The sequence below is a fragment of the Emys orbicularis genome, chromosome 2, assembly GCF_028017835.1.
Source record: "Emys orbicularis isolate rEmyOrb1 chromosome 2, rEmyOrb1.hap1, whole genome shotgun sequence".
Lineage (NCBI taxonomy): Eukaryota > Metazoa > Chordata > Testudines > Emydidae > Emys > Emys orbicularis.
In genome coordinates, this window is record NC_088684.1 from 174,425,873 (window position 1) to 174,447,740 (window position 21,868).

General features: G+C 43.1%; 1 protein-coding gene across 1 annotated transcript in view; it reads left to right on the forward strand.

Annotated features, from left to right (window-relative positions):
* Window positions 1–21,868, forward strand: part of GABBR2 (gamma-aminobutyric acid type B receptor subunit 2) — an 878,387-nt gene that overhangs the window by 406,376 nt on the left and 450,143 nt on the right. The window contains exon 5 of the mRNA XM_065399110.1: window positions 16,263–16,328. Coding sequence (XP_065255182.1) covers window positions 16,263–16,328 — 66 coding nt within the window. The remainder of the gene's footprint in view (window positions 1–16,262; window positions 16,329–21,868) is intronic.

Sequence of the window (21,868 nt, forward strand, 5' to 3'; positions counted from 1 at the left end):
GCCAAGCTTCCCCCTCCCCCGCTTCTTCCCCCAGCGTGGTGCTTTCCTGCCCCTCCTCCTCCCCCTCCTCCTCCCTCTCCCTCTCCCTGCACCGATCAGCTGATGGCCCTTGTGAGGGGGAGGGAGGAGTGGCAGTGTGCTCCCTGCTCCTTAGAGGAGGCAGAGAAGAGGTAGGGTCAGGGCCTTGAGGAAGGGGGTGGAACAGGGCATATCCCTTCCATCCCCCTGCCTTGAGCCGCTCAGGGCAAGGGGCTGGGAGTACCCCCATGAGCCGAGCACCCCAGCCCTCTGCCCTGAACCCCCCCACACCCAGCCTTCTGCCCTGCACCTCCACACACACCCCAGCCCTCTGCCCTGACCCCTGAACTCCCCCCCACATCCAGCTTTCTGCCCTGCACCCCCCCCCACACACCAGCCCTCTGCCCTGACCCCTGAACTCCCCCCCACCCAGCTTTCTGCCCTGCACCTCGACACACACCCAGCCCTCTGCCCTGACACCCCCCACACCCAGCTTTCTGCCCTGCACCTCCACACACACCCCAGTCCTCTGCCCTGACCCCTGAACTCCCCCCCACACCCAGCCTTCTGCCCTGCACCTCCCCACACCCCCAGCCCTCTGCCCTGACCCCTGAACCCCCACACACACCCAGCCTTATGCCCTGCACACCCCCCAGCCCTCTGCCCTGACCCCTGAATCCCCCCCCAGCCTTCTGCCCTGCACCCCCCACAGCCTTCTGCCCTGCACCCCCCACACACCCCCAGCCCTCTGCCCTGAACCCCCACCCGCCCCAGGTCTGGGGTCCCAGCTGCCGGCCCCTTGCCAGCCGGTGTCCTGGCCGCAGGCCCCGCTCAGCCCGCTGCCGGCCTAGGTGAACAGAACCCCAGGCTGGGAGCGGGCTGAGCAGACTGGCGGCATAAGATCAGCATTTTAATTTAATTTTAAATGAAACTTCTTAAACATTTTGAAAACCTTGTTTACTTTACATACAACAATAGTTTAGTTATATAATATAGACTTATAGAGAGAGACCTTCTAAAAAATGTTAAAATGTATTACTGGCACGCGAAACCTTAAATTAAAGTGAATAAATGAAGACTCGGCACACCACTTCTGAAAGGTTGCCTACCCCTGATATAGTGTATTTCATACTTTCAGAAAGCCTTTAATGAGGTCCCGTGCCAAAGGCTCTTAAGCAAAGTAAGCAGTCATGGAATAAGAGGGAAGGTCTTCTCATGCATCAGTAACTGGATAAAAGATAGGAAACAAAGGGTAGGAATAAATGGTCAGTTTGCAGAATAGAGAGGTAAATACAGGGTTGAAAGTAACTTAAATGACTTACTGGTACGCAGGGCGGCCGGGGTCCTGGGCAAGGTGGGGGGGGGCGCTCTGGATCCCCGGAAGGGGTGGGGCCTCAGGCAGAAGGGGCACGGCTGGTGCCAGACTCCCCCACCCAGCCCTTCAGTGCTGCCCGGCCCATGACACTTTAAAGGGCAGCCGGGCCCTTTAAAATCACCGCCGGAGCCCCCGGCCCTTTAAAATCACCGCCAGAGCCCTGGGGTAGCTGCAGCCGCTGCTGGAAGCACCAGGCCCTTTTAAATCACTGGGCCCCAGGGCAGCTCCCCCTTTTACCCCCATCAGCAGCCCTGCCAGTACGGTCGGCTGTGTACCGGCGCCCACTTTCTTACTGGTACACCGGACCAGACCGGCTTACTTTCACCTCTGGGTAAATAGCGGTGTCCCCCAGGGGTCTGTACTGGACCCAGTCCTATTTAACATATTCATAAATTATCTGGAAAAAGGGGTAAACAGTGAGGTGGCAAAATTTGCAGATGATACAACACTACTCAAGATAGTTAAGTCCCAGGCAGACTGCAAAGAGCTACAAAAGGATCTCTCAAACCTGGGTGACTGGGCAACAAAATAGCAGATGAAATTCAATGTTGATAAATGCAAAGTAATGCACACTGGAAAACATAATCCCAACTGTACATATACAAAATGATGGGGTCTAAATTAGCTGGTACCACTCAAGAAAGATATTACTCTGAAAACATCTACTCAATGTGTAGAGGCAGTCAAAAAAGCTAACAGAATGTTAGAAACTATTATGAAAGGGATAGATAATAAGACAGAAAATATAATATCACTATATAAAGCCATGGTACACCCACACCTTGAATATTGTGTGTAGTTGTGGTTGCCCTATCTCAAAAAAGATATAGTACAATTAGAAAAAGGGACAGAGAAGGGAAAAATTACAAGGGTTGTGGAACAGCTTCCATATGGGGAGAGATTAAAAAGGCTGCGACTGTTCAGTTTAGAAAAGAGGCGACAAAAGGGGGATATGATAGAGGTCTATAAAATCATGAATGGTGTGGAGAAAGTGAATAGGAAAGTGTTATCTATCCCTTCACACAACACAAGAATCAGGAGTCACCCAATGAAATTAATAGGCAGGAGGTTTAAAACAAACAGAAGGAATTACTTCTTCACACAACGTACAGTCAACCTGTGGAACTCATTGCCAGGGATGTTGTGAAGGTCAAAAGTATAACTGGGTTCAAAAAAGAATTAGGTAACTTCAGGGATGATAGGTCTATCAATGGCTATTAGCCAAGGTGGTCCGTGATGCCATCCCATACTCTGGGTGTCCCTAAACCTCTGACTGCCAGATGTTGAGATTGGATGACAGGGGATGGAGCTCCCGATTGCCCTGTTCTGTTAATTCCTTCTGAGGTATCTGGCTTTGCCACTGTTGGAAGACAAGATACTGGGCTAAATGGACCATTGGTCTGATCCAGTATGGCCATTCTTGTGACCACATTTTATTGTATTGAATATGGTGTAGGGAGGATTAGCCATTGGCCTGTATCTCACTTATTATCAGGGCAGAAGTTCTGACTGTAATGAATATCTTCACAGAGATATAGAACAGAAAGCAATCTGATCAGTTTTTGTCCAGAGGTACAGTCAGTTTCGTGGTGAGTTCCCATGACAGAGGAGATTTACTCTCTAAAGGAATATTCCCTGTGTCCGCAGAACCTGCCCTGTTAGAATAATCAAAGCACACCCCATGCATTGCAATGGAGAATCCAGTCTCTTTTTTTCCATTGCTATCACAGCACACCAACTACCCAAGCAGCCATAGAGCAATCCTTTTAAAAACTTTGCAACTGCAAGGTAAGCAAAGACTATCAACCTATGCATCACAGGATGAAAAATTGCAACCAAATGCACCCTAACAGAACACAAAGACATTTTTAACTGTTCCAAGTATAATAAATAGTCCAAGTTTAAAGCAAAGGAAGACCCTCTCGTTTACTCCTGGGAAGCTTCCAATGGTGACACAGGAGCACAAGTACCAACATCAGGCTGTTAAAAACCAAGGCACAAATCCCAAATTGGTTGTGAGTTTTAAATTTAGTTTTCACCAACCAACTGCACCAAGTTTAAACTCCACAGGCACTTTGACAGCCTTAACACATAGATTCATAGACTCTAGGACTGGAAGAGACCTCAAGAGGTCATCAAGTCCAGTCCCCTGCCCTCATGGCAGGACCAAATACTGTCTAGACCATCCCTGATAGACATTTATCTAACCTACTCTTAAATATCTCCAGAGATGGAGATTCCACAACCTCCCTAGGCAGTTTATCCCAATGTTTAACCACCCTGACAGATAGGAACTTTCTCCTGATGTCCAACCTAAACACAGAGTCACAGACAGTCCCCTGGTTTACTCTGGTTTGTCTTGCTGTCCAGCTGAGCATATCTTTATGATAGATGGCCCCTTACACCAAGAATCATGGCAATATTCAGGTTACTGCTAAACCCGAAGTACCAGTCACTTACCCCAAGTCAACTATGCTTTGGTCTCACACCAAAGACAACACATGTAGCCAATCCTATAGTAAACTGTATGAAGATTTATTAAACAGGAAAAGGAAATTAGAGAGTTATTTTTAAGGTTAAAGCAAGCAAACATAGACACACAAATGAGTTACATTCTTAGGTTTCAAAAGGTTATATAGGCTTCTATAAACTCTATAAGCAAACTCTATTTGTCCTTAAGGGCTAACCCAGGCTACGCAGCTGGGGATCTCTTGCTTATGCCTAGAAACACCTTGTCCCCCCTCAACTCCAAGCAGCATAAAGATCCTTGGTTCCTTTTGCCTGGGGTTTTTATCCCCCTGCTGCCATGTGATCTGAGCTGCAAACTCAGCTGGTGGGAAGAGTCCATTTGCATGACTCATCTTCAGAGGGAGGAGAGCAGAACAATAATAAGAGTTTTCAGTCCTTTGGTTGACAGTTTTTCAATCCAGATGTAGGGAGCTTCCAGTTGTACGATTCAACCATAGCCCATCTGGTATTGACGGCTTTCCTCTTTCAGGAGGGGTACAATAATTTCTGTAAAAGTGCAGCTCTTCTTACTAATTAATGTCCCTCTCCTGTATGGTGATTCATACAGTCATAGAGGCTTGCATTAGAAGTGTTCAAATATTACATTGCAATATGGAACACAGATATTATAAGTAAGGCTAAGATTGTGTTGTGGAAGTCATGGAATCCATGACATTGGGTGCCCCGGCAACTGATCAGCCGCGGCCAGCAGTGGGGGCCCTGCAGCAGCCCAGCCTCTGCTGACTGACTGACCAGCTGCCACCCATCGGTGGCAACCTGCAAGCAGTCAGTGCCCCACCTCAGCTCCCAGCGGACCCCGGAGTTGCTCAGCAGCCGCGGGTGGAGGCCCCCCGCAGCTCCCCAGTCTTTGCCGCGGGCACCCTGACTTTTACTAAAAGTAACCATCACAAAATCATAGCCTTAATTATAAGTAAGATTAATGCATGCAGCAACTCACAAGTATTCAATAGAGTCTAAACATTAAACACTTTCTAATACCTGTTTTATCAATATTAAACCACAAGTGAGCCAGATATAGCCAGCTATGTATCTGTCAGTGTCAGGTTGAGACATAGGAACTTGGCATGAGCTGGCACCTGGTCTGCCAGCAGCACAACTAAACTTTTCAATTGTTTAGATGGGGAATCTCTTCCAATCCTCTGGAAAAGGTTTGCCTAGTCAAATTCTCCTGCTCCCAGTAGAATCGTTTGGGCACCAGAAGAACTCCTTTCATTGAGTGTCCCAACAATCCATTAGTCAAGTTGGAAAACTCAGAAACTTTGGACCACAGTGGAAACTCACTTCTCCACCTTGCTATGGGAGATCCCATAGTTTGGAAAGCAGAAGTTGTGGATAGCAATATCAGATCCAGGATTTGGACAGCAAAATTGCTCCATACTGGTCAGAGTAATTGATAACATCTTTGCTCCCTCCTTACTGACTTCTGGAAGGACCTCCCAAATCAGTGGATTGAAAGAGAATGTCTGAGCCCAGTCTAAGACAAAGGTGCATCTCAGTGAAATTGGCTTTTGCTTATGTTTGGAGCAAAGCAGGAGACAATGGGCATTATCTTTTGAGAAAAGATTCCTAATTGGGCCTTACACCACTGGCATAATGGATAATGAATGCTGGAGACTCATAGACTTTAAGGCCAGAATGGACCATCATGATCATCTACTCTGACTTCCTGTATGTTGCAGGCCACAGAAACTAACCTACTCACTCCTCTAATAGGCTCATAACCTCTCTGGCTGAGTTATTGAAGTCCTCAAATATTGGTTTAAAGACTTCAAGTTACAGAGAATCCATCTTTCATTCTAGTTTAAATGAACAAGTGACCTGTTCCCCACATTGCAGAGGAAGGAGAACACCCCACTCCCCCCCCCCACACACACAAGGTCTCTGCCAATCTGACCTGAGGCAAGGGAAATTAGATCCAGAGATGTTGGCAAGATCCTCCAGCCAGACACCTGGGAAAGAATTCTCTATAGAAACTCAGAGCTCTCCCGCTCTACTGTCCCATCTATGACTGTTGTAGAGATTTCCTAATGTGGATGGGCCAAATGCCATTGTAAACAATCTTATACCCTTCCCTCCATAAACATATCAAGCTCAGTCTTAAAACAAGTTAGGTTTTTTGCCCCACTACTCACCTTGGAAGGTTGTTCCAGAATTTCACTCCTGATAGTTAGAAACCTTCATCTAATTTCAAGTCTAAACTTATTGATGGCCAGTTTATATCCTTTTGTTCTTGTACCAAAATTGGTCCCTAACTTAAATAATTCCTCTGTCCCCAGTGTTTATCCCTCTGATATATTTATAGAGAGCAATCATATCTCCCCTTAGCCTTTGTTTAGTTAGGCTAAACAAGCCAAGCTCCTTCAGTCTCCTTATAAGTCTCCTCCTTATAAGACTTCTCTCATAAGATAGAATCTCCATTCCTCTGATCATCTTAGTAGCCCTTCTCTGCACTTGTTCCATTTTGAATTCATCTTTCTTAAACTAGGGAGACCAAAATTGCATACAGTATTCTAGATGAGATCTTACCAGTGCATTGGACAATGGAAATAACAGTTCCCTATCTCATGAATGCTAGGATAGCCTTAGCCATTTTCACGGCCACATCACAATGGCAGCTCATAGTCATCCTGTGATCAACCAATGCACTCAGGTCTTTCTCATCCTCTGTCACTTCCAACTGATATGCCCGCAGCTTATAGCAAAAATTCTTGTTGTTATTCCCTAAGTGCATGAGTTTGCACTACTATATTTCATCCCATTTTATTACTCTAGTTTCCAGGTTGTCCAAATCTTGTTGTATGATATTCTACTCCTCCTCTGTATAGGGAATACCTTTCAACTTTTTGTCATCTGTAGATTTTACTAGCACACTCCCACTTTTTGTGTCAAGGTCATTAGAGAAAATGTTAAATAAGATTGGTCCTAAAACCAATACTTGAGAAACTCCACTAGTAACCTCCCTTCAGCCTGACACTTCACCCTTCAGCATGACCCGTTGTCATCTCCCCTTTAGCCAATTACTTACACATCTTTCAATTCTTGTATTAATCCCTATCTTCTCCAATTTAACTAATAATTTCCCATGTGGAACTGTATCAGATGCCATACTGAAGTACAGGTAGATTAGACCTACTACATTTCCTTTGTCTAGAAAATATGGTTATCTTCTCAAAGAAAGAGATCAGATAGGTCTGGCACAATTTACCTTTTGTAAAACCATGTTGTATTTTATCTTCATTACTTTTATAACTTTAATTTCTCTCTCTTTCAAAATTTGTTCTAAAACCTCACATACAATTGAGGTCAAACTAATGGGTCTATAGTTTCCTGGATCACGTTTTTTTCCCCTTTCTTAAACGTAGGTACTATATTTGCATTTCTCCAGTCATAGGGTGTGACCCCCAAGTTTACATATTCTTTAAAAATCCTTGCTATTAGGTTTGCAATGTCATGTGCCAGTTCCTTTTACATTCTTGGATGGAGATTATCCTGGCCCCATGATTTTGTCCCAGTAAACTGTTTGAGTGTGGCTTCTACCTCAGATGTGGTAATTTCTATTTCCATATCCTTGTTCCCATTAGCCACCCTGCCACTGCCCCCAAGCTCCTCTTCACTCTTATTAAAAATTGAGGTGTTGGGCCATATCTAGATTATCTTTATTCTCTACCCCATCCTCAGTGCTTAGCGGTCCCACTTCTTTCCTTGTTTTCTTTTTATGTATATGGCTATAGAACCTTTTATAATTGGTTTTAAATTCCTTTGTAAGGTTCAACTCTGCTTGGCTTTTGGTGGTTCTCACTTTTTCCTGGCACATTCTGACCTCTAAAAAGGTAGATTTCCTTGCTGATCCATCACATCTTCCATTCCTCGTAGGCTTTCTGCTTCCCTTAATAATCTGTTTGAGATGCTTGTTCATTCATTTTGGTCTGCAACCTTGTCACGTTGCACCCCATAATGCTTTATAGAAATGCGCTTATGAATATAAATATGACATAACTGGAATATGTTTTATACTAGATATTCCATGTAACATATGTGTGCAAAGGTCATGTTCTTCTGCATATATTCATCCTATTTGTACAAATGTATCATTCTTGTATCTGAAACTAGGAATATAAAATATAACTCGGAGGTCCTATTGTAGTTATGCAAAGTGTGGGCCATTAATGGTGGTTTGGAATCTTGATGGCTCCCATTATCCAGGACAATTGGTTGTAAATAGCTCTGTTTACTTGTAAGTCTTCCTGTATACATGTGTGCTGGCAAGTGGGCAATGAAGTCTTACAGTGACATGTGATCATGTCACCTGAACTGGAATCCATCTTTAATCTGGTGCTTTTCCATTTAGAAGTAGGAGTGAGAACCCAGAGAGGGACAAAGGATTCTGGCCTTGTGCAAAATATATATAAGGGGGTGGAACAGAACAAAGGAGGCTGCAGTCATGAGAAATCCCCTAACTACCACCTGAGCTGGAACAAGGACTGTACCAGGGGAAAGGATTGGGCCCAGAGGAGAAGGAGGCTAGTCTGTCAAAGAAGCTTATTGGAACATCTCTGAGGGTGAGATTTACCCGCATTGTTTCCTACCGTATTAGGCTTAGACTTGCGTGTTTTATTTTATTTTGTTTGGTAATCTACTTTGTTCTGTCCATTATTACTTGGAACCACTTAAATCCTACTTTTTGTATTTAATAAAATTCTTTTTACTTATTAATTAACCCAGAGTAAGTATTAATACCTGGGGGGGGGGGGCAAACAGCTGTGCATATCTCTCTGTCAGTGTAATAGAGGATGAAAAATTTTTGAGTTTACCCTGTATAAGCTTTATACAGGGTAAAACGGATTTATTTGGAGTTTGGATCCCACTGGGAGCTGGGTATCTGAGTGCTGGAGACAAGAGCACTTCTTAAGCTGTTTTTAGTTAAGCCTGCGGCTTGTGGGGGACATGGTTCAGACTTGGATCTGTGTTTGCAGTGGGCAAGTGTGTCTGGCTCAAACACGGCAAGGTACAGAAGTCCCAAGCTGGCAGGGAAAATGGGCTCAGAGGTAGTCTAGGCACATCATGACTGCAGTCTCCTTTGTTCTGTTTCACCCACTTATATATCTTTTGCACAAGGCGGGAATCCTTTGTCCCTCTCTGGGTTCCCACCCTTCCTTCTAGATCAGTGGTTCGCCGCCGCTTGTTCAGCAAAAGCCGGTCCGCCGCTTGTTCAGGAAAAGCCCCTGGCAGGCGGGGCCGGGTTGTTTACCTGCTGCGTCCGCAGGTTCGGCCAATCGCGGCTCCCACTGGCCGCAGTTCGCCGCTGCGGGAAGGGCGGCCCACACCACTTCCCGCAGTCCCCATTGGCCTGGAGCGGTGGACCACGGCCAGTGGGAGCCGCGACCAGCCGAACCTGCAGACACAGCAGGTAAACAAACTGGCCCGGCCCGCCAGGGGCTTTCCCTGAACAAGCGGCAGACCGGCTTTGAGAACCACTGTTCTAGATGGAAAAGCACCAGGTTAAAGATGGATTCCAGTTCAGGTGACATGATCACATGTCACTGTAAGACTTCATTGCCCACTTCTCAGCACACATGTATACAGGAAGACTTACAAGTAAACAGAGCTATTTACAACCAATTGTCCTGGTTAATGGGAACCATCAAGATTCCAAGCCACCATTAATGGCCCACACTTTGCATAACTACAATAGGACTTCAGAGTTATATTTTATATTCCTAGTTTCAGATACAAGAATGATACATTTGTACAAATAGGATGAATACATGCAAAAGAACATAACCTTTGCACAGATATATTACATGGCATATCTAGCATAAAACATATTCCAGTTATGTCATATTTACATTCATAAGCATATTTCTATAAAGCATTATGGGGTGCAACGTCACAAACCCTTCCCTAAGAATGTTTTCCACTTGCTTAGGAGTCAGGGTTCAGATAGTTTCTGCAATTTTGATTTAAAGTAATTGCAAGCCTCCTCCACATTCAGATCCTGAAGTTCTTTAGTCCAGTCAAATTCCCTAACTAATTTCCTTAACTTTTTTAAAGTTTGCCCTTTTGAAATCAAGACTCCTAGTTGCAGGACTTGTTTTGTTTATCCTTCCATTTAGTTTAAACTGAATTAACTCAAATCAAGGTTATCCTCTACAACCATTTCTTCCATGAGGTCCTCAATACTTACCAGTACTAAATCTAAAATTACATTACCTCTTGTTTGTTCAATGACTATTTTGTGAAGAAATCTGTCATCTAGCACATTCAGGAATATCTGGACCCTACCATTATTATTACCACAATGTCTTAGGTGTTCCTAGTGTTCAGATGATGGTGGTATATCTAAAAGCAAGCCCACAGAAGTTTCACATGTAGCCCGATAACAGGTGTCACCCAGTTGAATGAGTCCTCTGGCAGGAAAGTCTTGCAGTTTGGAGGCCTATCAGGACTCCAGTGACTCCCTATCTTGTATGGGGATGAAAATAAACCATTCTTTGTTTACACAAAGTTCCTAGGATAGCAACAATATACACACTTTACTGAGGACCAGAGTTTAAATACAGACATAGATGATCTGACCTCTGATAAAAATAGTTATCAAAGCCAAGCATTTGGTGAAAATCTTTGGTGCTATAAAAAGGAGAGTGCAGAATATAATGTTATTTGATAGATGTCTCTCCCTACACAAACCAGGGATGTATTCAATTAGACCACAGATCAGTATATGAAAGTATGTGAAGGCTGTCCTGTCAAGTAGGCTGCTTTTTAGCTCAGTGTAACCAGTGAGCTGTTCTCACAGGGAGATGGAATATTTCTGCCTGTTGGAAATCAGCAAGAGTTGTTCTAGATCCCATGGGGAGTGACATCATTGTGCATCATCCCCCTGAGAGACCACTAGTGCCAAGGCAATAGTGAGGCCTATGCAAGGAAATCATATTGCCAACAGTGGTTGATAGCTGGCAGTTTTTATTTTGAGTGTAGCCAAGGAATAAACCTTGCACACCGGTTATTCCAGGTGATTGGTGTCTTTATCCTTAAATGTGACTCCATGGGTTCCAGCCTAATACTTTTTCCTACTAGCAGATGTTTACTATCCATGAGCCTTTGTTTTGGCTGAGTTTAAAAATACTCAGCTATAGGAAACAGACTGTCTACCACCTCCAAGATGGCAGGAATCAAAGCTGCAGTTGTTGAGGGCCCCTCAACGGCCAAGCCTGACTGCAGGTTTTCCCTACCCTTTTCCTCAGAAACATCTCAATAGTTTTGGCTGAAATTCCCTCCTACTTCCCCCACCTTCCAAAACAACAACAACAATATTAATAATACCTAACATAGACACCTGGCCCAAATGATTAAAGTCTGGCAAAGTTATAAGCAACTGAAAACAGGGCCTAAAATGTGAGGCAATCTTAATAAGAGGCATTACTACCAGCCCTGCCTATAACAAAAATAATAACCTACCTCTTATACAGCACTTTTCATCTAGACATCTCAAAATGCTTTACAAAGGAGGTCAGTATCATTCTCCCCATATTTCAGATGGGGAAAGTGAAGCACAGAGAGGTGAAGTGACTTACCCAAGCAAGGTCAGCCAGCAGCAGGTCACAATGAGGGGGTTAAAGTAGAAGAGCATGAATGAAAGAATGTGGATGGGGCACCTACTTATCCCATGTAGGTAGGGAAGGGATAGAGATAGAAAGAATGGCAGTTCCCAGGGAACATCAAATTGATTAACTTGACTTTACTCTCAAGTATCTTACACTACTTTTGACATCACTGCTGAATTTGGTCCTCTGTTTTCTTTAGCACTTGTAACATGGGGATTTTCCCATCTCTTGATTTGATATTTCAGTGAACTGCCTTAGTAAATGAAAAGGAGAGTGATTGCCTTGGCTTGATTTGAAAATATGTTTCTGACAATGGTTAATAAATGATTCACAAGCTATGTTGCTGGGGTAACAGTAATATAAAGCAAGTTAGCAAAGCTGGGCAACCGCCAGTTTACTCATGAAAGTCGCATTTTCTCTGGAGATTTATACATAATTAAGGTTGAAAGCATTAAAAAATATAGGATTCTGGGTGAGCCTGGTTCCTGAATAATAGAGATATGTATTGTTCTAATTTGTAGGCCCCGTCACCCATTTCTTCAGCTGAGAGGAATTGGGAGTGCTGTTAAATTAGTATGTTATGTTCATCCTTTACAGGGATCAAATGCCTTGTGTCACACACTGATGATTCCTCTGGTTGATTTAAAGCAGAATTTTCTGGCTCTGAAATTAGTTCTGTCTTAATCTTTGAGTCCAAAAGGAGGGGCTGTGAGAACAGTGGGGGGTAAAAGGAAGATTAAGGGGATTATCCTTAAGGTTAGAACCCAAGACAAAAATTAAGATTGCCTTACTGGGAAATCAGTCATATAAACATTATATGGGTATTATATTATTTTTATTGCATCAGTATTTTTTACATGCAGTAATTGCCTTTGAGCACTGGGAGGTAATTAATCTTGGGCCAAATCTCTGGCTATGTCAGAATGGCAGAGTGCAAGGCAGAGATTTAAAGCTCACATCTGCACTCCACTGTTTCTGTTGCAGGCCATAATAGTCACGGGGGAACAAAACTGCCACATCCCCTTTTTTCCAGCTATGCCCCTTTTTCCCTGCTGCACCAGCAACAGGCAGAGTGTGTGACATAAGAGCCCTGCATTGGCTCTATCCCACTGGATGGTGATCCTTACTCTGGGGTGATCCTTCTTCAGATTGTTGAAGAACTAGATAAATTCATGGAGGATAGGTCCATCAATGGCTATTAGCCAGGATGGGCAGGAATGGTGTGCCTAGCCTCTGCTTGCCAGAAGCTGAGAATGGGCAACAAGGGATGGATCACTTGATGATTAGCTGTTCTGTTCATTCCCTCTAGGGCACCTGGTGTTGGCCAGTGTCAGAAGACAGGATACTGGGCTAGATGGACCTTTGGTCTGACCCAGTATGGCCATTCTTATGTTCTTGTGTTCTTATTTTACAGCAAGATTATGGAGGCAGTGCAGTGTGAATTGGCTGCACAGCACCAAAAGATCTGTCTGTCTCTCTTTCTCTCCTCTTTTTTCCTCTATGTATATTATATCCAAAAATCCTACATTAAAAGAATGTTCAGGTTGCAAAGTTAAGCCCTTCAAAGTTAGGAAATGCTGGAATTAAGGTTACCCATGCAATTTTAATTCAACCGCCTTGTGTGTATGCATTATGATACAGTCTTTAATGACATGATCACGTCCTATTTTTTCCCACAGGATTCCTGACTCATTTATGAATAGGCAATTATTCAATATTTCTTTTTATCTTCTTCATTCAATGTGTATCCCTAGATCTTATTAACTACCATCCAAAACTGCACTGAATACAAAATTATTAATTTCCTCCGGGACATTTCTGTGATGCTGACATCATGGCATCTGAGTGCTTCCCAAACACTAATGGGAGAGAAACACTAATGCACAACACCCCTGTGAGAACAGATGGTATTATTATCCTCCCTTTACAACTGGGGAACTGAGGCACAGAGAGATTAACACCAAAACTGTCTACTAATGTTAGGTGCCCACTTTTGGCCTGATTTTTCAGAGTACTTAGTATTTTAAAGCACTTCAGTATTTTCAAAGCACAGCTCTAATTGACTTGGCAGCTGTGAGTGCTCAGAACTTAAATTAAATTCATGCTTCTTGTCCTTAGACATCCTCCCTAGCTCTGCCCCTCTCTATTTATCTACTCTTGTATGTTCAATAGCTTCTCTCCCTGATTCTGGTTTGCTGGTGGTGCTATCCATTTCTCCACTTCTCCTGCAAGTGTTTTTGTGCCTTCTTCTTTGCCGTCTCTTATGCTAGCAACACCTTCCTCATAAAGCCTCTTCTGCTTTAAATCCCTTATGCAACCACATAGAACAAAAGCTCCCACAACAGTTGCGCAAGGAAGGGGTAGGAAATGAGAGAACATAACCCCACAACCATCCCCCAGAGATAACACATAGCCCCAGTGGCTTATTCCCCAACCCTCTGTGAGAGCACAACATGAAACAGGAGCTTCCCTAACTCTGGAGGGAGTCAGGAGAAGAGACAGCTGGGCTCACCTCTGGACACCACACTGGATTCCTAAATGGGAGCTGTGCTCTTTTGAAAAATCGTCACTTTTTGTAGGTGCCTAAATTACAGCAGTTGGGTGCTGAGCTATTTTGACAATCTGGCCTCATTTCATAAACATTTAATAAAAGAATTTCTTGAATGTTTGTTTCTTTCCTTGCAAAAACAGCAAACATAGAACACACAGTCGTGTTCAAAGTAGAAAGATTTCAGGCTATATGTTGTTTGCCAAACTAATTACACAGTGATATCAGTATAATGAGAACCCCTGTAGGCAATGAGGATGTTTAAGAAGGACAAGGGTATTACTGAAGAGGACATAATGTGCTTTGCAATTTGCATAATATTTTGCAATAAAATAATTATAGAGTCACTATAGTAAAGAATAAGATTCTCAAACCTGTCTTCTCAGTGACTAACAACTTAATATTTTGGGCTGAAATTTCCTATAATTGTTCTCAGTCCAAAGGTGATATAAAAATAAAAAAAGATAGTAACTCAAATACTTTCTGTTTTATGTAACAACAAGAAAACACATTTTGTAGTTTAAAAATTTGTTCTTGTTGCTGTGGGAACTATAATGTAATTACTGTGTTTTTATGAGTTTAAAATTTCAACGTTAACAGATTTTGTTGATTTCATTTTTTGTTTTCAGCAAATTTTGTTATTGATTTTATTTTAGTTCAGTTTAGTTTTTAGATAATGCAATATTTAAGTTGAGATTTTATGTGCACAGAAGTCTGACAATTCAGTTAAGGGTCTCAAAACAATCAGGATAGTTTTATAATTTTTTAAAGTACAGAACTTGGTTGAGTTGTGTGTTTGTTTCATTGTCATATATTTTTTCCCTTTTGTCTTTAACAACATTTTTGGACTCATATGAATGAGACTCCTTTTAATAAAAATAACTTATTTTTCTTGGTTTTATGTGAGCTAATTGGATTTAGATTTTAAATGTATCTGTTTCAGACAGAGTATTTTATTACTATGTGACTAAGTAAACAAAATAAATAAGCTTAGTGAAACTGCACAGGTTAAGAACATCCAAAGAAAATCATGTACTGCAAAACTTGCAAATGCTAAAAACTATTTAGTTTCAGATAATTTTAAGAGCAAAATAGTTCTTTCCAGACTGTACCTCTTGATGAGATATATTATTTGCTATACAAGAAAAAAAAGTTTTGAAGTTATCTAAACTGAAAATCTATAATAAAGCGAAATAATTATAACTGAAATGTTTTCCACCATTTAAACTCAAATTGAATAGCTTGATATTTTGCTTCACAAAAAGAAGTGGAACTAGCAAGCTAACAAACCATTTTATAATACCCATAAAAAAAACCTTGTTCAACCCCTGTCCGATCATCCAGCTGTTGTGTGAAATTAAGTATTAAGTTACAGAGAGTTGTAATGGACTGCTCTGTGTTTAATGTTTGTCTGTACTATTTTTTTCACACATCAACAGAAAGTTAGCTCCAGTTTCTGAAGTCATCTGAAAATTTCATTAACATATTCTGGGCATGAAGGCAAAATGACCTCCATTGACTATTGACTTCAATTGTGGATTCGCAAAGCAGTTTCCCCCCCCCCCCCCCCCCCCGGCATTGATGTATTCTACTGTCTATGGAAAGAGTAGCGATATGAATAAAACGTCTAGGAGCTATCAAAGTTGGTGAATGTGTGTTATCTCATTTACAAGTGTCCATCGTCTATGTTGACTGATAAGGTGAAATCATTGACAGTGTACTGTAAAATATATATCCATGGATATTTGCAATTGCTTTTTAAGTGCAAAATGAAGACAAAGCAAATCAAATATCCTTTTGATCTGTGCTGTTTCTTAGTATTACTGAATAGTAATATGTAGCTACACAAAATAAGTATTACTATTCTCTTCTCAATATTGTTATTTCTCAATTATTTGTTTGAAATGCAGTTCTGCCACCTTTATTCATAATGAGCCAGATCTTCAGCTGGTGTAAATTAGCATCACTCCAAAATTGCTTTTACCAGCAGCTGAGGATCTTACCTGTTATGTTCTACCTTACTCTGCAAGTTCTCACAGTGATTTCAAAGGGCCTACTCAAAAAGTACAATATTCCTCAGTCTGAGTAAATGTGACAAAATTGGGCCCTTAGAAGAAGTGATTTTGAATATAGTTTATTCCAGGCCTGTGACTGCATTAAACTTAGATATACGTTATTTTGTCCACAGGGTAATGATGTTCGGATAATCCTTGGCCAGTTTGATGAGCAAATGGCAGCAAAAGTGTTCTGTTGTGTAAGTAAAGATGTTTAATTGAATATTTGGGGAAAGAATGAATTACCTTTCAATAAACGTACATCTGAAAACTTGAATTGCTATCCTGTGGGCCACCCCTGCAAACCTATAAGGCCTCAGTTCAAGGAAGCTCTTCAGCACATGTTTAAATCCATCCCTATTCAGGAAAACATGTAAGCACTTGATTTCAATGGGACTTAAGCATGGGTTTATAGTTAGGGCCCTACCAAATTCATGGTCCATTTTGGTCAATTTCACAGTCATAGGATTTTAAAAATCATAAATTTAATGATTTCAGATATTTCTTATGCTGCTTTTCCTGGTGAGGGTCGCAGCAGCAGCATGGAGAGTAGGGAGGACCAGACCTCCTTGTCCTCCGCAACAGGTTCCAGTACCTCCTGGGGGATTCCCCATTGTTCCCAGGCCAGTCAGGAGATATAATCCCTCCAGTGTGTCCTGGGTTGGCCTTGGGGCCTCCTCCCAGTGGGACGTGCCCAGTATAGATCCAACGGAAGCCTCCCAGGGGGCATCCTTATCAGATGCCCAAACCACCTCAGCTGGCACCTCTCGATCTGGAGGAGTAGCAGATGTACTCCAACACTCTCCTGAATAGCCAAGCTCCTCACCCTGTCTCAAAGAGTAAGCCCAGCCTCCCTGTGGAGAAACCTCATTCCCGCTGCTTGTACCCGCAACCTTGTCCTTTCGGTCATTACCCAAAGTTCATTACCATAGGTGAGGATGGGGACGTAGTGCGACTTGTAAACCAAGAGCTTCGTCCAAGAACTCAGCTCCCACTTCACCACCATGGATCAGTACAGCGCCCACATCACTGCCACCACCGCACCAATCCACTGATCGATCTCACACTCCGGCTTGCCATCACTCATGAACAAGATCCCTAGATACTTGAACTCGTCCACTAAGGGCAGCTGCTCCCCCCTCACCTGAAGAGAGCAGTCCACTTTCTTCTGGGCGAGGACCATGACCTCTGAACTGGAGGTACCAATTCTTATCCCACCCACTTCACACTCCGCAGCGAAACGTTCGAGTGCGCATCAGAGATAACAGTCTGAAGAAGCAAGAAGGACAACATCATCTGCAAACAGCGGAGATGTCACTTCCGAGTCCCCGTACCAAATGCACTCCACAGCTCGGCTGCACCTTGATATCCTGTCCATGAAAACTATGAACAGGAGTGGGGACAAGACGCATTCTTGGCAGAGTCCAACGCCCATCTTGAACGAACTCAACTTAATGCCAAGAATGTGAATGCAACTTTCACTCTGAGAATAGAGGGACCAGATAGCATGAAAAGGTGGTACTGGCACCTCATAATCCCACAGCACTTCCCCCAAGACATCTCGGGGAATGCAGTCATATGCCTTATCCAGGTCTACAATGCAAAGGTAGACCAGATTAGCAAGCTCCCATGAGCCTTCGAGTATCTGTGAGAGAACGAAGAGCTGGTTCATTGTTCCATGGCCAGGAAGGAATCCTCATTGTTCCTCCTGAATCTGAGGTTCAACTAACGGGTGTAACCTCCTCTTCAGCACCCTGGCATAGGCTTTTCTGGGGAGGCTAAGGAGTGTGATCCCCCTATAGTTGGAACACTCTCTCTGGTCTCCTTTCTTAAAGATAGGGACCACCACCCTGGTTTACCGGTCCAGAGGTACTACACCTGTCTTCCACACAACATTGAAGAGGCGCATTAACCACGACACCCTAACATTGTCCAGTGCTTTCAACATCTCCGGGCAAATCTCGCCCACCTCTGCTGCATTACCACTATGAAGGCACATAGATCCGATCTCACCGGAAGTTTCTGGTGCTGCCTCCTGGAAGGGCGGGGGGAGGGTGTACATTGGGTTGAGGAGTTTCCCAAAGTGCTCCTTCCACCGCTCTATGATTTTCTCAGTCAAGGTCAGCATTTCACCACCCTTGCTGAGTACAGCCTGGGCAACATACTGCCAACCCCTCCTAAGGTGACAAATGGTTTGCCAGAACACCTTTGCGGCCATCTGGAAGTCATTCTTCATGATATCTCCAAACTCCTTCCAAGCCTGGGCTTCAACAACCGCCACAGCCGCAGCCGGTACCTCTCAACTGTATCAGGAGTCCAGTTCGCGAGCATTGCTCGGAAGGCTTCCTTCTTTGACTTGACAGCTTCCCTCACCACTGGAGTCCACCAGCGGGTCCCAGGGTTGCCACCATGACAGATACCAACTACCTTCAGGCCACAGCTTTCCATGGCTGCCTCAACAATTGAGGCCCTAAACATGGTCCACTCAGAATCAATGTCCAAGACCTCACCCAGAATGCAGGAGAAGTTCTTCCGGAGGTGGGAATTGAAGTCTTTCTGCACAGGATCCTCCATGAGGCATTCCTAGGCAACATGCACTGATCATTTGGGCCTCCTGTGTCTATCCGGTCAGCATCTCATGCATCAGATCCAACTCACCACCAAGTGGTCATCAGTTACCAGCTCTGCCACTTTCTTCACCGGAGTGTATAGAACATATGGCCTTAGGTCTGACAAGACGACTGTAAAGTTGATCATCGATCTTTGGCCCAAGGTGTTCTGGTACCAAGTACATTTACGAACAACCTGGTGTTCGAACATGGTGGAAGTAGAGAAAGAACTGACAGGGATTTGAAGGGGATTTCATAGTCAAACAGTCCCCTTATGTGAGCAAGAGTCAGAGTAGCTGTAACCCTAATAACGCAAGATTTGTAGAAGCGAGGATTGTGTGAGGCGAGTGGGAAAGAACTATGTGAGAAGTTGTTGCGACCTTGTGTTAGATAAGTATGGAATGTAGACTATAGTCTAAATAGAGGTGAGAAAAATAAGATATCCGGATGACCTATGTATAAAAAAATGCAGCTGTTGCTCATTATAATATGCAACAAAGGTATAAATGCTTGCTGTAATTGTTTACCTGGAGAGAGACCTGTTTAGCTCTCTCCCTCCATGCAATTGCTAGAGATAATAAAGTATCTGACTTGCTGCACCCAACCTGAGAGTGAGAACTCTCTTTTTCTCCGACAGTGTTATTTGTTATGGACAATCCATGATTAGCACAGAAGTCGAATAACAATTCACCTATTCACAATTCAGATATTTAAATCTGAAATTTCATGGTGTTGTAACTAACTAAATAAAATAAAATAAATATGAATAGAGCTAGAATGGACCCTGAAAGGTCATTGAGTTCAGCCCCCTGCCTTCACTAGCAGGACCAAGTACTGATTTTGCCCCAGATCCCTAAGTGGCTCCCTCAAGGATTGAACTCACAACTCTGGGTTTAGCAGGCCAATGCTCAAACCACTGAGCTATCCCTCCCCCCCAATAACTGTAGGGGTCCCGACCCAAAATGGGGTTGTGAGAGGGTTGCAAAGATATTGTAGGGGGGTTGCGGTATTTTGCACTGCTGCTGCTGGTGGCGCTGCCTTCAGAGCCTTCAGAGTTGGGTGGCCAGAGCTTCTGCCAGTGCAGAAGTAAGGATGGCATGGTATAGTATTTCCACCCTTATTTCTGTGCTGTTGCCTTCAGAGCTGGGCCCTCAGCCAGCAGCTACCACTCTCCGGCCACCCAGATCTGAAGGCAGCAGCACAGAAGTAAGCATGGAATGGTATGGTATTGCCACCCCTACTTCTGCGCTGCTGCTGGTGGGGCATTGTCTTCAGAGCTTGTCGCCTGGCCAGCAGCTGCTGCTCTCCAGCCACCCAGATCTGAAGGCAGTGCAGAAGTAAAGGTGGCAATACCGTGACCCCCCTCCCAACACAATAATTTTGTGATGTCCCCACAACCCCCTTTTGGATTGGGAGCCCCAGTTTGAGAAATACTGGTCTCCCCCATGAAATCTGTATAATAGGATAAAAGTACACAAAAGACCAGATTTCACAAGAGAGACCAGGTCTGTGATGCGTTTTTCACGGCCGTGAATTTGGTAGGGCCATATTTATAGTTAAGGATCTACTCAAGTGCTTTCCTGAATTGGGGCCTAAGCGAGTAGCCCTTACTCATGTGAATAGTACCATCAAAATCAGTATTTTTACTAACAAGAGTAAGGACTTGCTGTATCTGGCCCTGATACAGGAATTCTTTCATGGTGCCAGAGTATGTTTCTTGCTGTAGGCTTTTTTTTTTTTTCTTTTCCAAAGAATAAGAAATCTGTGGCCAAAAATAAGAAAGAATTCCAGTATTACTAACTACAGAAGCTATCCTCATTACATTTACTTCTCAAAATGGTTCTATTCATATAATTAAAACTGAAGAGTCAAAACAGTCTCTTCTTCTGAATATTGTAGTTGTGTGACACATTCATAACAAAACCAAGTATTAATATGTAAAATCAAAGATTTCTGAAATTAAGAGAAATATGTATAAATTAAAGACTGGTACAAAATCATCATGCAATTAAATCATTTCCCCCAAATTTACACTTTATATCCATATACAGAGCATACACACATGATCCTGTTGAAATTACGGGGAGCAGGATCTGGACCTTTATTAGTATCTGATTGAAAAGAATAAACTAATTTTAAGGGCCCAAAATTTGTATTCATATTGAATTAATCTAAAGAAATCTAAGTGAATCAGAGTTTGTCCTATGTGAACACTGCAAATAAAAGATGCAGGCAAAACAAAAATGGCAAAATCTGACTTTAGACTCATTTTATAAAAAAGCAAAAATTGTTTTTTTCCCCTCCCAAGGCAGTCTTGCAGTGTTTGCATAGAGAAACAGAAATGTATACATCACAGCAAAGGAGTAAAAACCTAAACTTCAAAATTAGATTGCTATATGTCATTTGGAAATATTTTGACTCTTACTCAGCAGCTGTCACTGTTGCAATAGTGGTAAGACAGGGATGTATCATGGTACTTTTTAGGGAAGCAGAAGAAAAGTCTGTTTTCTTCCTAATGTCAATGAAAAAGGTTTCATCTTTCTCTCTTCTCATCTCTGATTGTACAGATGTTAGCATTATCTCTGAGACACTCCCTGCAGTGCTCTGTGTTGGCCATATTCCACATCAGAGAAAAATGTGTGCTTTTCTTAAACTAGGAATGAAAAAATACAACACAAATACTATTCTTTCCCCGTTCATTTGTGTGTTATGGAACTGTCCTCTGTGGCCTATCCTACTACCCCCGACATGCTCTTCAACATAATCCACAGTAACTTCAAACTGTCTTTACATGCAAGGCACTTTGTTCTAGCATTTAAATCACAGAGAGATGTTGAGAATCTCCCCTGTTGTTTTGTGTCTGTTTGGCTCAGGGGAGTGGGGCATTTGGGAGCTGGTAATGGTTTCCTGACCTCAGCACTGCCATAAGTTGGAGTAGCCTAGGGGTTGCTCTAACTTATGTAACTGTCTTTAGGGTACCTAGGCTAATGGAGGCTCAGTGGAGAGGAGCTCAGTCATGTCCCCTGCCTGTACCTCTCTACAATCCCTCTCACCCCCCATCCCTTTAGGTGAAGTAAGGGGAGGGGCATTTGTAGCTGCAACAGAGAGCTTTACACCAGGAGAGAGAAAAT